The 19,036-nt window shown below is 35.2% G+C and overlaps 1 protein-coding gene across 1 annotated transcript; it reads left to right on the top strand.

The window, feature by feature from the left end:
- Positions 1-1,151: 1,151 nt before the first annotated feature.
- On the top strand, positions 1,152-17,481 carry LOC106875802 (dual specificity mitogen-activated protein kinase kinase 2). Its single transcript, XM_014924074.3, has 8 exons — positions 1,152-1,467; positions 6,168-6,330; positions 7,956-8,075; positions 8,865-8,978; positions 9,263-9,442; positions 11,354-11,431; positions 12,571-12,710; positions 16,411-17,481. The coding sequence occupies exons 1-8, from the start codon at positions 1,436-1,438 to the stop codon at positions 16,547-16,549; spliced, it is 966 nt and encodes a 321-aa protein (XP_014779560.1). The 5' UTR covers positions 1,152-1,435; the 3' UTR covers positions 16,550-17,481.
- Positions 17,482-19,036: the final 1,555 nt, after the last annotated feature.

Below are 19,036 nucleotides of genomic sequence, written 5' to 3'. Positions count from 1 at the left end.
TTCAGGCAGATGTTAACGAAATAAACACGCGTGAAAGAAAATGAAAAAAAGCAAATATTGTACACATACAGTTCAGGCAGATGTTAACGAAATTATAAATGGAGATTAAATACGCTTTACACCGCTTAAACTGCCAAAGGAGTAAGTATAAACAGCTGAATACTTGTCAGTGATTGGTTGAAATTATCGAAATAAGACAATTTTTTACATGAAATAAATTCGAATACAAAATTTTTTTTCTGTTCTATAACACAAAATAGATAAGTATACGAAGTTTGAAAGTCTTTCGGTACCAAAAACACTACATAAAACATTAATGAAAACTGGTGACCCCGTTTTGAACAAGATCCTAGAACGCACCAAACCTTTGGATATTGTGCAACATTTTGTCCTCTTATCTATCCACTAATTATTGGCATACCTACACAAACGCGCCCCACCAACTTTGTTTCTTCATTACCCTAAAAAAAAATAATAAATAATAATATTCTACAAATACCTTTCAGTTGGTTTAGAATGCGATTATAGTGGAAATTAATGAGGGAAAAAAAATTGGTGGGCACGTATGAATACATACTAGCACACATAAAAACAGTTTTTTTCAAAAGTTTCATTCTCTGTGTATAATTGTCAATATGTATATGTGCGCGCCCACCTAATTTCTTTTCACATTAAATCCCAATATAATTGTAATCTACACCATCTGATGGTATATGTAGAAAATTTCATCAACAAATCTGAAACAAAGTTAATGGGGTGGGGGCATATTTGTGTAGGTATGCCTAATCATGTTCAAATAAAGTGGCACGGTGGTAGAAATGGTAAGCTTTAAAAATGCTTTTCTACATTTAGCTTTATTCTCTTATAATTGGTGTTCAAATCCCATTTGGAATGTGATTACAAGGCATAGACAGATAAATTCAATATAATCCCTAATAAAATTTGGACTTGTGTCAATAAAATATATCATTAAAGCGATGCTATGACAGAATCGTTAGAGCGTTGGAAAATAACTTGCCATATTTATTCTGTCTCTTTACGTTCTGGGTTCAACTCGTGCTGATGTCAACTTTGCCGTTAACTTCATAGAGGTCAATAAAATGAAATACTAATGTATTGTTGATATCTATATAATCGACCAATCATCTCCCAGCGAAACTACTGGTCTTGGACCTATGTTAGAAAAAACTATATTTAAGTTAGATTAAATATGGGCAATGTATTTTTATGTATCAAAAAATCTTAATTAGTTGAATGACATCGTGTAGATAAACAAAACATAACAAATAAGTAGATATTAGAAAGAAAGAAAAAAGTTTATTAAAAAATTTATCTACTTTCTAAGCGACAACAAATAAGTGATTGTGTCACACACTCCAATCTGGTGTAAAACCTGGCTCAGTTTGGAAAGCATGCAAACTGATTTCACATAATCATGAGAAGAAGAATGGATCCCGAAATCCGCAGGTTTGTATTCATAATATATATTTCCGTATTGATGTTCAGTAAAAGCCAGCAAACTAACTTTTATTGTATATAATTAAATAAATAACGCAAAATTAAAATGATCATAACTTTTAAAAGTATCTTAATTCTTTACGATCCTTTAAGAATGACATAACAAGAGCGGGATACACTCTGAATTAATCGTACATAATTTTGCTTTAATTAATTGATCGATTAGTTAATTATTCTTTTTTAGTAGAATTTATTAAAATTAAATGAAGATCTAATACTTCCGTAAAGTACCGACATAATTATTAACGTGCAGTTAGTGCGAGCCGAGTTGATTTATTTATTTTATATTTAATCAGTGAAAAGAAACAAAGTAAGTTACATTTATTCAATATCAAATGAATTAGTTTTTAAAATGTTGCATCGTTTCTTATCTTCTCCTGTCACTTATCAAATTAATTTAAGAATTTTATTCTTTATAAGTTCTTTACTTTTGCATGTAGTAGGATTGGTGATAACTTTCTATCCGGTTATTGCATTAACTGGTGCCTGTCCAGGATAAAACTCGTTTTATTTTCAAGGATATAGGAAATATATATATATATATATATATATATATATATATATATATATATATATATATATATATATATATATATATGTATATATATATACAGGGTGTCCACAAAGTCTGGGTACATGGGATTAACACATACTTTAAGAAATTATTATTTCTTATATTTAATTGTCTATGTTATAATATTATTTACTCCATGTACCCAGACTTTGTGGAAACCCTGTATATATATATATATATATATATATATATATATATATATATATAAATCTTGTTTAAGTCATTGTACTGCGACCATGATGAGGAACCGCCTTGAAGGGTTTTACTCGAACGGAAACTGAAAGAAGCCCGTCGTATATATATGCATATATTTGTGTCTGTGTTTGTACCCCCCCACCCCCATCCACCATCGCTTGACAACCGATGTTGGTGTGTTTATGTCTCTGTAACTTAGCGGTTCGGCAAAGAGACCGATAGAATAAGTACTAGGTTTACAAAGGATAAGTCCAGTGGTCGATTTCTTCGACAAAATGACTGAAACAAGTAAAAGAATATATATATATATATATGAGAGGGAGAGGGAGAATGTTATGGCTGGTTCATAGTGTTACCCAGTATTTTGCGTCCATAAAGCGCTTAGATTTGCACATCTCATCAGACCCTAACGGCTGATGGCCTATAATCTTTCTTCAAAAGAAAAAACAAAGCCCTACAAACAGGCCATTACTAACTGTTCTATGCTTTTCTTTCGAATTTATGATTTACTGAGGATCTATGTTTATTTCTTTATATTATGTGTGTCCGTTGAGATGTAGAAATACTCAGGTTGGTATCCGAGGGCGCAGTAAGCCTGTTGGAAGTTAGGGACCCCTGGTCTTTGTCTAGGCATTCCTCTATGAGAAGGCCAACTCGTAAATAAAATCCCCTGCTCTACTAAGCCGGACATTTTGCACTTTGCTTGTCTCTGGGCTTTTTTTTGTCATCGCGGTGTTTTTCCAAGCCATACTCAACTTAGAACCCTTACATGGCTATTACCGACGCTTGACACTTGTCCTCGATCGTCATGCTCGTCTAACGCATAGACAACCATCGTGTTGGTGCGTGTGGAATTAAAAACTGTTTTAAAGGTATATTTATATATAAGGGCAAGAAGCAAGCCTCATCCACCTTTTTTTTTTCTGTTGTCACTGCTACATTCCCCTCTCATTTGAACTTTACAACTCTAATCCAACTTAAAGCCACTTGGGACACATGTATGCCTGTGTAGGCATGTAGCTTGTGTACATACGCACGGAAACAAATGCATGCATACACACATGCATGCATGTACACACACATGCATGTATAATACAAACATACAATGCATACAAATTGTTAAACCTGTTTGTTTTCAAAACGTCCTTGACCTATTACAAACTGAAATTGATGAAACAAAATCTGAGCTAAGGGAAGTAAGTTAACATTACGAAAAGTAAATAAATAAATAAAATAAAAATCCGTAACGCATCTCGGGCCAAAAAGTTGATGTTTAGTCATTTGTTAGAGTAGGCATTACATTTATTTTGTGTTAATTGTTATAGTAGTTTCATATATCTCATTATTGATTGTGTAGTTCTTGTTCGATTCCTGGACCGCGCTGTATGTTCTGTTCCTGAGCAAGACACTTTATTTCACGTTGTTCCAGTTCACTCAGCTGTAGAAATGAACTGTGACATCACTGGTGTCAAGCTGTATCGGCCTTTGCCTTTTCCTTGGATTACATTGGTGGTGTGGAGAAAGGAAGTTGGTATGGGCGACTGCTGGTCTTCCATAAACAACCTTTCCCGGACTTGTGCCTTGGAGGGTAACTTTCTAGGTGCAATCTGATGGCCATTCATGACCGAAGGGGATCTTTATCCTCTTAGTTTTTCACGGAATAGTTATTGATGTCTCATCATCATCATTTTACGTCTGCCGTCCTTGCCAGCATGCATTGGACAGCTCAGAACAGTTTGTATCAATTCTTCTTGGAAGTCATTATATTCATTGACAGTTAGTCGTCTGTTTAATTTTAACTTATTTTCCTTGCTTACATCTTCCTTTCCCAAGCTGCTTTACAGAGTGTACAGGGTGCATTTTATTATAGTGCCAGCACTATGGAGGTTTAAACAGATGGAATATTCATAGTTAAAACTGACAGGACTTACTGGAGTGGGGAAGTAAATTCAGTGGTGTAGCTGCCTGGGACAGTCATTGAGTTTTGCCACATCCCCGGATCTCCACAGTCCTATAAAAGCTTACATAGCAGGCCTTTAAGTTATGCACCCAAAAAGCATCACCTGGAGTGGATGTCCCCTAGCTACACTGCTGCGTAAATTCTCAAACCAGAGACCTAACCTGAATACTTGCAACAGATTGGATTCCAATAAATGTACCTAAGGTGTCAGTTTGTGGTATTAAATTACGAAACTAAATTAGTCTCCTGCCCAAGTTGGACTTGGTCTAATTTTGAACTTAGAATGCAAAAAGCCAAAACAACTACTGCAAGTTTGACCTTAACCCTTTAACATTTAAACTAGACATATTCAGCCCATATATTCTACCAGTTTTATGTTGAAACTGGCCAGATCCAGCCTCTCACACCTCTCCTACAATGTCATTCTAAAAATAAACAATCGCATCATCAAAATCTCAAGGCTATGAGATAATACCTGATTAATTTTTAAATTAACCGTGTGGATAAATAAGCATTATAATAATAAATTAATCTGAATTCTAAAAGTTTAAAATTTCACCAGTCCACTGTCCTGGGTTGGTACTTTTATATTTACTGATCCTGAAAAGGTGGAGAGCAAACTTTAACTTGACAGGATTTGTACTCAAAATGCAGAGAGTCAGAACAAATACCACAAGGTATTTTATCTGATGCCTTTAAGACTCTGCCAATTCATTGTCTGTTGGTGGTTAATGATTTTATATAGTCTGATATGTGGCTGTTTGTTTGACACTGAATAGATGCAGGTGTGGTTAAGAAGCTTGCTTTCCAACTATGTGATGATGGGTTCAGTCTCACCTTGAGCAAGTGTCTACTACAATAGCCCTGGGCCAAATTCACTATCAAATACACTTGCAAATACACTCAATATCATGTGATGGTTGTAAACGAGCACCACCATCATACAAGTGATGTTTGTTTCTAGTCTTCTAGAAGCAGGTGAGAAGGTTGGCAACAGGAAAATCTGCCTCAAAGAATTCCATCCGACTCGTGCAAGGATGGAAGAGTAGATGTTAAACAATAATGATTCCGACAGCATTTGTAATAAAACACAATGACAAATACAAACAGTTCCAATGTAAATAAGATTGGCTTCTAAAAGCCATGAAACCATGTTTCAACTATTTATAGTGTTGCTCATTTGAAGAAAGTTATAGATTAGCGATACCTTTCCATTTAATAAGCATTCTACGTTTTAGTTGATGCAAGTAAAAAAAAGTGAAAATTCATTTATACTCGGTAACATTAACGTCAACTGCATCAAAATTGATATGATTATCATCATCATTATCATCATCATCGTTTAACGTCCGCTTTCCATGCTAGCATGGGTTGGACGATTTGACTGAAGACTGGTGAACCAGATGGCTACACCAGGCTCCAATCTGATTTGGCAGAGTTTCTACAGCTGGATGCCCTTCCTAACGCCAACCACTCTGAGAGTGTAGTGGGTGCTTTTACGTGCCACCGACATGAAGGCCAGTTAGGAGGTACTGGCAACGGCCACGTTCGAAATGGTGTATTTTACGTGCCACCTGCACAGGAGCCAGTCCAGCAGTACTGGCAACGAACTCGCTCGAATGTCTTTTCACGTGCCAGGAAGGCGACGTTGGTAACGGTCGCGCTCAAATGGTGCTCTGGCAACGATCACGCTTGGACGGTGCTCTTAGTGATTTACTGGTACTGGTGCCATCACGATTTCGCTTTCGCTTGCGCTAACAGGTCTTCGCAAGCCTAGTTTAGTGTTCAATGAAGATGTTGGCATGGGTGCCAGTCTACAAATTTAGTTCGATTTCGATTTCACTTGCCTCAACAGATCTTCGTAAAGAAGGAATGATTAATCACTTCATATTTCTTTTGCTTTTTATACATCATCTACAGAAGCCTGGAAGGTTTAAGTCCTGTAACAAATATCGAATTGGATGGAAAAGAAGTTACTTGTAGAGTTGACGAGTTGAAACAGTTATCTGTGCTTGGAAATGGAAGCTTTGGAGTTGTTTTTGAGATGCAGCATGTACCAACCCAAAAGATTATGGCTGTCAAGGTAGGTATTTAGCATGTAAAAATTGAAATACAAAGCACAAGTAGAGATAATGTATTTATTCAAATATTGCAGAAGGATTGCTTGAAATATGTTTATATATATTTTTATATAAGAAAATAAAATGACAAAAGAAAGAAATAAACGATTATCTTATGAACTTCATTAGCTTACAGTTGTTTTTGCTATAAGATGCAGTGGACTCGGTTAAGTGCTTGAGTAACATCTTATAGCTTTATCAGAGCCTTAGCACTTCATATTCGAGGCTTTGATGAAGCTATAAGGTGTTACTCAAGCACTCAACTACGAGTCCACTGCATCTTATAACTGAAACAGCTCTAAACTAATGAAATTCAAAAGATAATCATTTATTCCTTTGTCATCTTATTTTCTTATTACTGCTCTGTACTCAACTAATGCTTTACTCTGAAGCATATGTGTATTGTGTTCTACATTAGGTTATTAGCCTCATTAAGTGAAATATATATGTGTGTACCTTCAGGCTTTGCCAATACTTTGAATAAATGACATACTATACTTGATGGCTCCAGCACTGATGAGGTTTGTTTTGGCATGGTTTTCACAGCTGGATTCCCTTCCTAATGTCAACCACTTTACAGAGTGAACTGGATAAGATACTGAAAAAATTGGAAATGTCACAAGCTTTTATGCTTCTGCACACAGCTACAGTGTTTTAAATATTATACACATTGTTATTTTAATCTAATGTTTCATGTGTGAATATTGATTCAAGTATATATCTTTTTTTATCTATGTAGCCTTTTATTTTCACAATTGGTTTTGCAGACTTTAAACAGAGCATCTTGAATCTCTACAAATGAGAATTTTTCTGTAACTTTTAACAGGAATCAAACAAGTTATGTTTAAAAATCTGTTATATGCATGCACTTGGCAGCGAATACATGCTACTAACAAAGTCCAACAAAGCAGAAAAGCACATCTTACATTCTCACCTGCTGCTGGTTAGATGATTTTTGTCTGCTACTGAAATAGTTTGTGTTTTTAAGCATATCACATCTATAAGAGAAGCTATCTCTTGATGAATGCTGCTGGAAATTTGCTTTTTTCACAATGTATTTAGAATATGATGCACAGGAGGCCATGAGTTTTGGTTATTTTTTGCTTTATCCTAACTTTTCAGCATTCAGGTTGCTCTGTCAAATATAATGCTTATTTATTCGCATATTTTCGAATTAATTATGCATTATCTTGTAGCATGGAGATTTCAGTGATGTGATTGTATATTTTTAGAATGGTGTTGTTGGTTAGTGTGATCGTTTGGCCAGTTTAAACATAAAGCAGGTAGAATGTTTGGGCTAAATACAGTCAGTTTAAATGTTTTAAAGAAAATTTCTGCTAAGCTAAATACTACTTTTTCTCATGATGAAGAAAATGCCATTGCTTATTTTTATGCCATGTTTTTTTATTTCAAATTCTCTATTTTGCTTGACTTGTGTCATAAACAAGCCACTTTTCACTTCCCCTTTGTATAGTTACCCTGTCTTTGTTCAATTATGACATGTATATAATATCTAAATGCATCCATTTATATTTTTATTGAAAATTTTCTAACGAAGTATTTCAAACTATTTTGTTTATTCTTTCAGAAAATAAAATTCGTTACTTCTGACAAAGATAAAATGAAACGTTTAGTACGAGATTTGGAGATTTCAAAGAAAGTTGATAGTGAATATACTGTGAGATGTTTAGGAACACTTTTCAGTGAGGTATATTTTTTTTATTTTATTTTTGTATTTGGTTTGCTAGATTGTTGATGTGAACTCATGTGTAGAAGCAGATTTTGTTATATCTTGGTAGGGTCATCATGCCAATAATAAACATGCACACTGGTTCTAGTTCACTTCTTTCGTAATTATTAGTCAATTAGTTAAAATTTAACCACTTAACGAATTGATTGTTTGATTAATCATTCAGTCAGTCAGTCAATCAATCAATCTTTTCCCCTGCTTGATTGGCAGATGGACATGAAGCAAACCTGGAACAGAGTGGATATGTCTTTGATGAAGTCACAAATGGTAATGAAAGGACTTTGACAAACTTAGCTGATTGATCAAACAATTAATCAAACAATCAGTTAGTTAATTGGTTAAATGATTAACCAGAATAAAAAAAAAGTGTTTTTGACTTAAGATGTTTCAGCTATGAACATTCTGTCTTTTTTCAGCTACATTTAGGCAATATGGTGTAATTTGAAAGAAACTTGGCTATTATTTCTAGTACATTGAGAGACCATGCAGAAGCTCCCTTTTCGACTCATTTCTAGTGGGTATATGTGAATATAGGTAATCTCTGCAAATGTAAATAGAAGTTTTGAGAATCTAAGCCTGACTGGTTCCATTATATACAAAGCAAAATCTAGAGACACTTCTTGGCATGTACCTAGTCTGAGAAACATTCTGGACTCCAACACTATGTATATACAAATTTGCACACATACACATTATGGTAATATTTATGGTAATATTTTTTATCATTATTTATTCCTTTTAATGAAGGGAGATGTCTGGATACTTATGGAAAAAAAGGATCTGTGCTTGGAGCAATTTTATCAGTATGTTATCAATTCCACTGATATTCCTGAAGCATTTTTGGCTAAAACAACTTTAATTGTAAGTATTATAAATACAATTGATATCACAATGTCACAATTAGCATTTGGCAGAATTGTTAGCTGATCAGACAAAATACTTAGCAGTATTTTTGGCTCTACATTCTCAATTTAACTTTGAATTCTGTTGAGATTAACTTTGCTTTTCATCCTTTCAGGGTTGATAAAATAAATACCAGTTAAGTAGTGGGGCTGATATTGATCTAGAAATTTGATAAATACAGTTTTATTAAATGTTTATTGTTCTCTTATGTTGTTAATTATACTCTTGTTCTTTTTATCTAGGTTGTAAAAGCTTTGCAATATCTGAGAAAAGAATTAAAAATAATGCACAAAGATGTTAAACCATCAAACATATTACTTGAAAAGAACGGAGGAGTTTGTGTATGTGACTTTGGTGTTAGTGGACCTCTGGATGATTCATTTGCCAAGTCAATGAATGCTGGATGTAAAGCTTACATGGCTGTAGGTACCTTTTGTACAATTTTTTTTTGTACTCTCTTTGTATATTTATGTATTTCTTGTGACGATTTTTTTTGTTGTTAGTGTAATTTGAAACACTTCCGTATTGTTTTTAGTGTCATTGGCATTGTCATCATCAACTTCATCAGCTTAGCTTTCACTTTTCCATGCTTGCATGGGTCAGACGGAATTTTTTGAGGCAGATTTATTACAGTTGAATGTTCTTGTTGATGATGCTTACCAGTTTCCAAGTGAGGTAATATTTCCCATGGAAAATTAGAGACAAACAACATTACTTGTATAATTTACAACCATCATGTGATGCCTAGATAAGAGTATACACACACACATACACATGCACACACATGTATGTTTATATATGTATACACACACACACTGTTTAAGACTATTCTTAATATTTGAGTGTAAGTTCCATCTAGCTTGGATTCCACCAAGAAACAGTTGTAAGGAGATCTGCCTGTTTCCACAATTATAAGGGAAAGGTGCTTGCTCTTTGCTGGACTTTGCTGGTGAGCTAAAGAAGATCTAGCAAGTGACCTACGGCAATGGATGCTAAAGCATGGCTGTACCTCAGCAAGTTGTTCAGAAACAATGTATGTAGACCAACTCACCAGAGATACTGGATGCCTCCCTGAAGACCTCCCTCAACTGATGCAGGACTGAGATGGATGGCATGTGCAGGTTAAAAATGTCTGAGCAAGACCAACTAGACGTTATAGCAAGTTAATAAAAAAATATATATAATTTTAAAGAGAATAAGTTTTTGTAGCAGTGCATGTACATAAATTAAGGCATGTAGTTGCATAGAAAGAAAAACTAAACACATTTAATCATTTTGCTGTTTCTGTGGAAGGGGTAGACTTAGGAAGAAATGGAGCCAAATGGTGAGAAAGGGTCTTCAAATGTTGGGCCTCACAGAGCGGATGGCAGGGGACTGAGACTCCTGGCAGTTTGCTTTGCTTGAGAAGACACGTCAGGCTAAGTAAAATCATGGCTGTCCTTGCATACAAGCATGTCCCTTGCATCCCTCTTCAGCTGAGCATTCCTAATCTTATAGGCTCGTGAGTGCTGGTGCCACATAAAAAGCACGTCTACTGGTGCCATGTAAAAGCACCCAAGCCGGTGCTGCATACAAATACCCAGTACACTCTGTAAAGTGGTTAGCATTAGAAAGGGAATCCAGCCATAGAAACCATGCCAAAACAGCCTGGGCAGATCTTCAGCATCAACACTGTCATAGAAAAATATAACATTCTTATAGTGAGTTGAATTCTTCATTACATATCGGTTTGAGCAATAAATATAATTTATGCCATTCTGAATATAACCAGGGAAAATTGGGTAACATTTACAACACACTACATCCCCAACACTATCTATTTCTCTCTCTCATTCTGACTGTCTTTCTATCTTTCTAACTCCTTACCATCTTCCTTGTCCTACAGGGATGGTCTAGTATCTCCTCTTGTATGACAACTATCCCTGTCCCTCTATCATACCCTAATTTCTCACCTGGCACACAGCCACTTCCCTTGGTTCCACTCCTCTACTTGGTAACCCCATTGGTGTCTCATAAACAGCACCTATGACAGTACCACATAAAAAGTACCTATGCTGGTACCACAGCCCATGTGCCAATACCATGTAGAAAACACCCATGCTGGAGCCACATAAAAAGTCCCCAGTACACTCTGTAAAGTGGTTAGTAAAGAAAGGGCATCCAGGTGTAGAAACCATGCTAAAACAGACAATTGAAGTCTGGCACAGCTCTCCTGCTTACCAACTCCTGTCAAACTGTCCAACCCATGTTAGCATGGAAAATGATGATGTTGATGATGATGATTTAATTGTTATGCATAATGCACATCCATAATTTATTGCTTGCTCTTTTAGCCTGAATTGATTGATCCTGATCTATCACCTGTACAAAATGATGTCCGGTCAGATGTCTGGAGTTTAGGAATAACGCTGGTAAGTAATTTTCATTAATTTTCATCTTGCTTGGTTTCACATTTTAATAAGCACATTATATATACTTGAGGAATATTTTCACCTATTTATATTTTTAAATAAAGATTTTTTTTTTATAGCTTTTACCATTTTTGTAATTTTTAAGAGCAAATCAATTCTTCTCCTTTCTAGTCTTGCAACCAAGCAGTTGCAGCCTAATTGTCAAACAGTTAAGTGTTAATTTTCTTACTGCCAATACCACAGAATATGGTAGTTAAGTTAAATTCATGATTATTTCAACAAAAATATTTTCTAATGTTTCAGTAGCTATTTCTCTATTCTTGCTAACATATACTTATTACAGAAAAACAAGTTCTTCACACGGAAGTTCTTCTACTCCTAATAATTCAGTAACAGTATGGTATCAACTCTTTCAAAAGAAGAGCAGCCCTAGCCTTGAAATACTATTGGTCACATATTTAAGTGTAATCTGATTAGCTTACCTTGATCAAACTGAGAAACAACATATATTGTTGTCACAACCTCATTCACTGCTACTTCATACCATTGATCTTTACATAGTTCTCCATTTTGTTGTATAAGTGATGGTTTTTTTCCCTCCCCTATTTTCAATAAAATGCTATAACCCTTAACTACTTTTCATTCTAAATCTTTTTCTAATTGTTTAAGTTTCTTCCTTTCATGGGCCTTCAAACTTCTATGGAGTTATAGAAGCACTGCTGTGTCATATGCCATATCTTGGCATTTTAAACCTAGTGTGACTCATTCCTTCCAGGTTCTGAGAATATTTGATTTCTGCTAGAGTGACAGGAAGGGAGAGAGAGAGAGAGATGAAATTGACTCCAGTACTAAACTGGTACTTTATTTATTGATCCCCTAAAAGATGAAAGGCAAAGTTTATCTTGGTGGGATTTGACCTCAATGCAAAGAGCCAAAACAAATACCTGAAAGCATTTTATTTAAGGTTGTAATCATTCTGCCTATTAACAGCTGAATAACTTTCCTGTTACTAGCTTGCACTTTATCTACTTATGTTGAAATATAGTGATATTAATTCATAAAATATTTTAGCTAATACCTATCTTAAGTTAAACATTTTATATACTCTTTTGAAATTAATTAATTTTCTTTAATTACAGATTGAAGTAGGAAATGGAAAATATCCATACACAATTACTTCAAATCCCTTTGATTTTGTGAAAGAGATTGTTGAAGGAGATCCACCGAAATTAACTCCTGGCAAATACTCAAAGAATTTTGAAATGTTTACTGCATTCTGGTATGGTTTCTTATATCTGTGAACAATTAACTTTTTCATATTTCTAGTTTGGGGAGTGATCTAATCCAAAATATGATGATGATAATGACCATCATTTAACAATCGCTTTCCATGTTGGTGTGGATAAGACAGTTTAATAGGGGACTGGTGAGCTGCAGGGCTGCGTTGAGCTCCAATGTCATCTTTGGTGTGTTTTCTATGGTTGGAATCCTTTTCTAATGCCAATCACTTTAGAGTGTACTGGATGCTTTTTTCTTGCCATCAACACTTGTAAGATTGCCACATAACTTGCAAGACAGCAAAGAACAGAGGAAAAGGAAAAACTCCCACTACTAAGAAGGAGTATTTGTGAGGGGAAGATGTCAGGTATTGAAAAGCTAGACTATGATAGAGGGACAAGCACATATGTCTTGTTATAAAGGAGTTATATGGCTGAAGGAGACAAGAGGAAGGTAGTGATAGTGCTAAAGCAAACTCTCAAGGAAAAAGGTGAGTATAAGTGAGGACATGGATGGTGGGTGATGGGAAGGGATAAGAGATGAGAAGGGAAGTAGAGGTTAATATAGTGAGTGATGCACAAGGATGGGGATGCAGAAGATGGAAAACACCAGTATGTTGAGGGGTAAGGTGGAAGATAGGAGTGACTCAGGAAGGAGCATAGAAGAGAAAGTAATATGATGTGCAAAGTGTAGGAATTGTGGGAGATATTGAGATACATTAGGGGCTATAGTAGGTAGGTCATGATGATTGATATTTGAGGGCATTTAGAGGTGTTTGAATGGAGTATAGCTGAGGGGAGAAAGAGCAGTGATTGGTTGAAATTGTGTGGGCAGGGATGATGAGGAATGGAAGTAGTTCTGGAATTGGTTTGACCGTTTGAAAGAGAATGGGATATAATATGTGCAATACTGCTCTTAAGTGAGTACAACACAGAAAAATACCAACCATTTTGGTCCTTTGTCTTCTCTGTACGGCTTAACATCTTGAGAGTAGCCTTTGATACTTCGTCCCATGTCTCCCTGGGTTTCCCTCGTCTATGAGTTTTATCCATTTTAAGTAGTGACTCTGCTGGTGCAACATAAAAAGGATCCAGTTCACACTGTAGGCATCTAGTAACTTCGTCAAAGCAGACAGTGGAGCCTGGTACAGTCCTATGGCTAGCCAGCTCCTGTCACACTGTCCAACCCATGCCAGTTGGCATGATGATGATGATGATCATGGAAAATGAATGTTAAATGATGATGATGATACATACATGAGACAGACTTTATTAAATAGGGGAAATGTTATGACAAGAGCTCCTTACATCTTTTCCTGGGACTACATAAGATTTGGAAACTGATAACAATATCTAGAACTGGCCACAACTATAAAAACGATCATTTAGCATCAATAATTTGGTGTTTGGAAGGGTATCCAGCCATAGGAACCATGTCAAAACAGACAGTAAAGCTTAGTGCAATCTGCTGGCTTGCCAGCTTCTGTCATAATGTCAGCATGAATTCAATTTATAATAATCTATATATATAAAAATGAGAATGTGTGTCTGTCTGTCTGTCTGTCTGTCTGTGTGAATCCCTAAAACTCGAGAACTACGCAACCAATTTCATTCAAATTTTACACATGCCTTACTTAGGGTTCCAGTTGTGTTTTAGTCAAAAAAAAATTTTAACTTCTTGCAGAGTTCGAGCCCACGGCAACATAATATCTCCTCTACTATTTAAGTATTACGTGTCAAAAGTGAAACAAAACACTCATGTCAAATACTTTCACTTTAAAAATGAAACTATTCTACTAACTGAAACAATCACATTTCGATACTGTAATGACAGATATTTTCAGACAGAGAGAGAAAGAGAGAGAGAGAGAGAGAGAGAGAGATGTATATGTATACGTATACATATAGATGTATATGTACACGTTATTCCACTAACTGAAACAATCACATTTCGATACTTTCAGAGAGAGAGAAAGAGATGTATATGTATACATATACATGTATATGTACACGTATATGCATAGATATATATATATAGATATAGATCTATATGCATACATGTATATGTATACACATGTGTAGATGTACATGTAATATGTACACATATATACATATATATACATGCATACAAATATCTATACATATATACACCCATCACACACAAACACATGCACACAAACACACACATTAGTCATTTGTTTTCTTATCCAAAACTACGTCAAAAGTACTGAACGGATCTTTATGAAATTTGGAAATTATATTCTATGTATAACGGCCATAACACCAATGAAAATTCATATATTTTTGATGTTGATGAAATTTTAACCCGAACATAACAGATGAGCATTATTTGTAATTCAACGGTACAACAGTGTAAGACTACCCTTTCAGATATACTTACATTGTGATTTCTGCAATGTGGTGCATAAATTGTCAAGTAAATGAGACGCATCTTTGCCTCCACTGATTCACTTGCAAAGTATTGAGTAAAATTATTTCGTTGCAGACCTCCTTTGGGTCTTTTTATTATCACTACGACACAGTTGGTAACATTGATTTCAAGGCCCTCCTAGATGAGAGACTGGCATTCCACTTAATGTCTATGTTCCATGCTGGCATGGATTGGAGAGTTATTAATGTAGAAATATGGTATCGTAGCTACTAACAGTTGAGGGTTGCGTAGTCTAGACGGCGTTTTTAGATTTCATTATTCTCTTTAACCCGGGCAAAGCCGGGTATTTCTGCTAGTAGGTAATATAGCTACTTAAGTTATTAACTCAATTAGATGTTTTATGCTATTCAGGTTTCTCTTGATTGGGATGAGTTATATTACCATAATCATGAAGTGAATATTTAATGCATGCTAGTATTGTGTTACTGGAAGTTTTTTTGTTTTTCTTTTACATAAATTCTTATTGGTGGCATGTTTTATATACTTTAATTGCTATTCTCCAGCTTCACAAATAATGAGTTACTAAAATAGTTACATTGTGATACAGATGTTATCACTGTGGGTTAAATGGCTGTTATAGAATTTCGTATAGTTTACTAATTTTTTCAGTTAAAACCTTCTGCTTAAAAACTTTGGGATTTCTCAGTTGCTTGGCAGATGTGTACTAGATCATTGATATATAAAAATTATAACAAACTGGCATGGCTGTGAAGGTAAGAAACTTGTTTCCCAACCACATGGTTCCAGGTTCAGTGGGCAAGTGTCTTCTACTACAGCCTTGGGCCAACCAAAGCCTTGTGAGTGGATTTGGTTGAAAACTGAAAGCCCATCACACACACATACGTGTGTCTGTGTTTGCCCCCACCACTGCTTGCCAACTGGTGTTACTGTCTTTACATCCCTGTAGCTTAGCAGTTTGGCAAAAGAGACCAATAAAATAAGTACCAGGCTTTAAAAAAAAACAAGTAGTGGAATCAATTTGTTTGACTAAAAATTCTTCAAAACAGTGCCCCAGCATGGCCACAGTCTAATGACTAAAACAAGTAATAGGTATAAGGCAAACCAGTGAGTCCTGAAATGTCCTTGATAAGTTTCTAAATTAACGTCATCTAGAACATTTACTAATGTGCTTTTCAGACAAACCTGTTTACTCCATATAATACTTTCAGTTACTTAGATAAATTATTGTAAATATGCTTTACTTTTGTATCAAATCAATATTTAACTGATGTTTGTTTACTTTATTGCAGTTTGACAAAAGAAGTTGAAAAGCGACCCAAATATGAAGGTCTTCTTGATCACATATTTTTACAAAATGCTGAAAAGGACGACTTCAATATGAGTGAATATTTATCACCACTTATTGAAAAGTACCTATTGAAGACATAGCATATACATCTACAGTTTTTAAGATTACTGCCAAGAGTATTATCTAGATTATCAAATGCAAACTGGTAATGTTCCTGGATATGCACTATATCCAACATTACTTGACTTGCCTCTGACTTTCTTCCACCTTAAATATTTCTGTTTGATAGACACATGATGAGAAACGACACTAATACATACTAATGATAAAAGTTCTGCTGGTTTCTCTCATTTTATACTCATCATTTTTTACAACATTTCCATTCTGATTTCCACATGTAACCCATCTGAAGCTTCCACTGAAATAGGCTCTCACTGTTGCATTCAAATTTTTTTATCAAAGTTTCACAGTAACACTTTCATGTTTCATTATTTTCAATGTTACTTAGGCAGTGAGTGAGTTGACAGAATTGCTAGCACATGAGACAAAACTCTTTAGCAACATTTTTTTCTGGTTTTATGTTCTGAGTTCAAATGTTATGAATCGTTTTGGCTTCCATCCTTTTGGGATTGATGAAATAAATGCCATTTGAGCATTGGGGTCAATGTAACTGACTAGCCCCCTTTCTTGAAATTTCAGGCATTGTGCCTATTGTAGAAAGGATTATTATTAATGTTACTGACAGTACAATGCTCTTCCATGTCAGTCTAATTTGTCTTATAGTTCAAAATACTTTGAAAGCATTTCATTCATTTCCTTGACATATAACACTAAAATACCTCCTCCTCTCTGCCTGTCTTTTACCTAGCTGTACCTGACTTTTAACTTCTGGACATTGTTCCTCTGCATATTAGCTATTAGCTGAACTATTGCTTCCCTGTGTTGCTCTATTTGACCAGCCTCTGCTGTAACTATAAAATCCCATAAGAAATTTGATTGCACAAAGTATAATGTGATTATCTGAAATGATATATAATTAATCCTGGAAAGTAATAAAATGAATTAAACATTTCACAATGGGAGGTCATGATGTTGAATGTGCTACATGCTTCCCAATCATTGCTATATAAAGCTACTCATGTGACACTTTGTGTGTAGCTGTATACAGCTGAAAGGCTCTTCTCATTTTTCTCAAAAAAATTTTACTGGATAAACACTTCCCAGTTTACCTGTGTTAGATGTAATGTAATTTGAAATTGAAATTGCAGAACTTTTAGAGGCTAATCCCAATTATGCTTATTTTAGGGTGTGGAAGATGTTGTTCCTACAATAGATTTAGCTCCTTGCTACCTCCTAAAATAGGTTAATGACTTGCAGTAAGTGATACTTAGAGAATAGTTTGCTATCCTCCATAGTACAGCAGTTCTCTGTTTCTGACTTTGTATTCAAATAAGCAATATTTGATTGCACTGTGTGGAAGTTGACTCTCCCTGTCATATGCCTATTTTCTTGTCATAATGGTTTTCAGTCTGAACTGACTATTCTTTAACCTATGCTAGGGAACAAAAGATACACTCCTTACAATGGATAATATACATTGCGTTAATAATTGTTTGGCTATCTCTCTGATTCTTGGTTCCACCTGACTAATGACTCAGAAGATGGTTGGCTAGTTGACTGACTCCAAGTTATTACATAAACAAGACCACCAAACATTTAGCATATGACAAAATCTTATAACAGATTATGCACATGCACACTTTACGTATATATATATATATATATATATATATATATATATATATATATATATATATACACACACACATATGATGGCTGTTGACTCATAAAACAATTAAGACCATGGCTGACTAAATATAGCACTGCATAACATATTGTGAAAACGACAATGGTTCTTGAATCCTGCTAGCAACTTACAGAACTTGTTGCAGATTTGACATTCATACAAATTCTTCTGACTTTTTAATTGTTCTGGATCATTCTGGCGATTTTTTTCAGTGCACCCTCATATGCCTGAATACTCTGAGTGATTTATATACATGTTTTCGGGAAAATAGTGCATGTGAGGTTGGCCCCAGCAAGAAAATCATTGTAGTTTGTTACAGGTCTTTCTCTGTGGCTTCTCTGGTGACTCACTAGGCCTGTGCAAAACAAACATATGCGGCCATAGACTTCAGACTTGATGAGGAACTGTAGGGTCAATGGAATTGTCATTTCATTCTGATCTCATTAAGCGTGCCCACTTGTTTGCATTTCACTGGAATATGCTCACTTCATCTTAGACTCTTTGCTTCCAGGTTTTCCTATCATGTGATATGTCTTCCCATACCTGTTCAGAAATCTCTCGGATTCCAAGCAATTATTTTATATTGTCCTTAAATTGCTTTCTTGGCCTATGTTGTGGTTGAGTACCTTGTGACAGTTTGCCATACATTTGCTTGAGAATTCTACTGTCATGAAGATGCACAACATGACCAACCCAACACATATGGTGACAGTGAATGTTGGCCTCAATACTCACTGCATTGGCTAAAACCTCTGTGTCAAGGGTATGTGTCATCCAGTGGATGCCCAAGATATTTCTCAAACATTGCTGATGATAACAC

This window comes from Octopus bimaculoides, chromosome 5 (genome assembly GCF_046866305.1).
Source record: "Octopus bimaculoides isolate indiv1 chromosome 5, ASM4686630v1, whole genome shotgun sequence".
Classification (NCBI taxonomy): domain Eukaryota; kingdom Metazoa; phylum Mollusca; class Cephalopoda; order Octopoda; family Octopodidae; genus Octopus; species Octopus bimaculoides.
The sequence above is the reverse complement of the archived record's forward strand: the minus strand, read 5'-3'. Positions and strand labels throughout refer to the sequence as shown.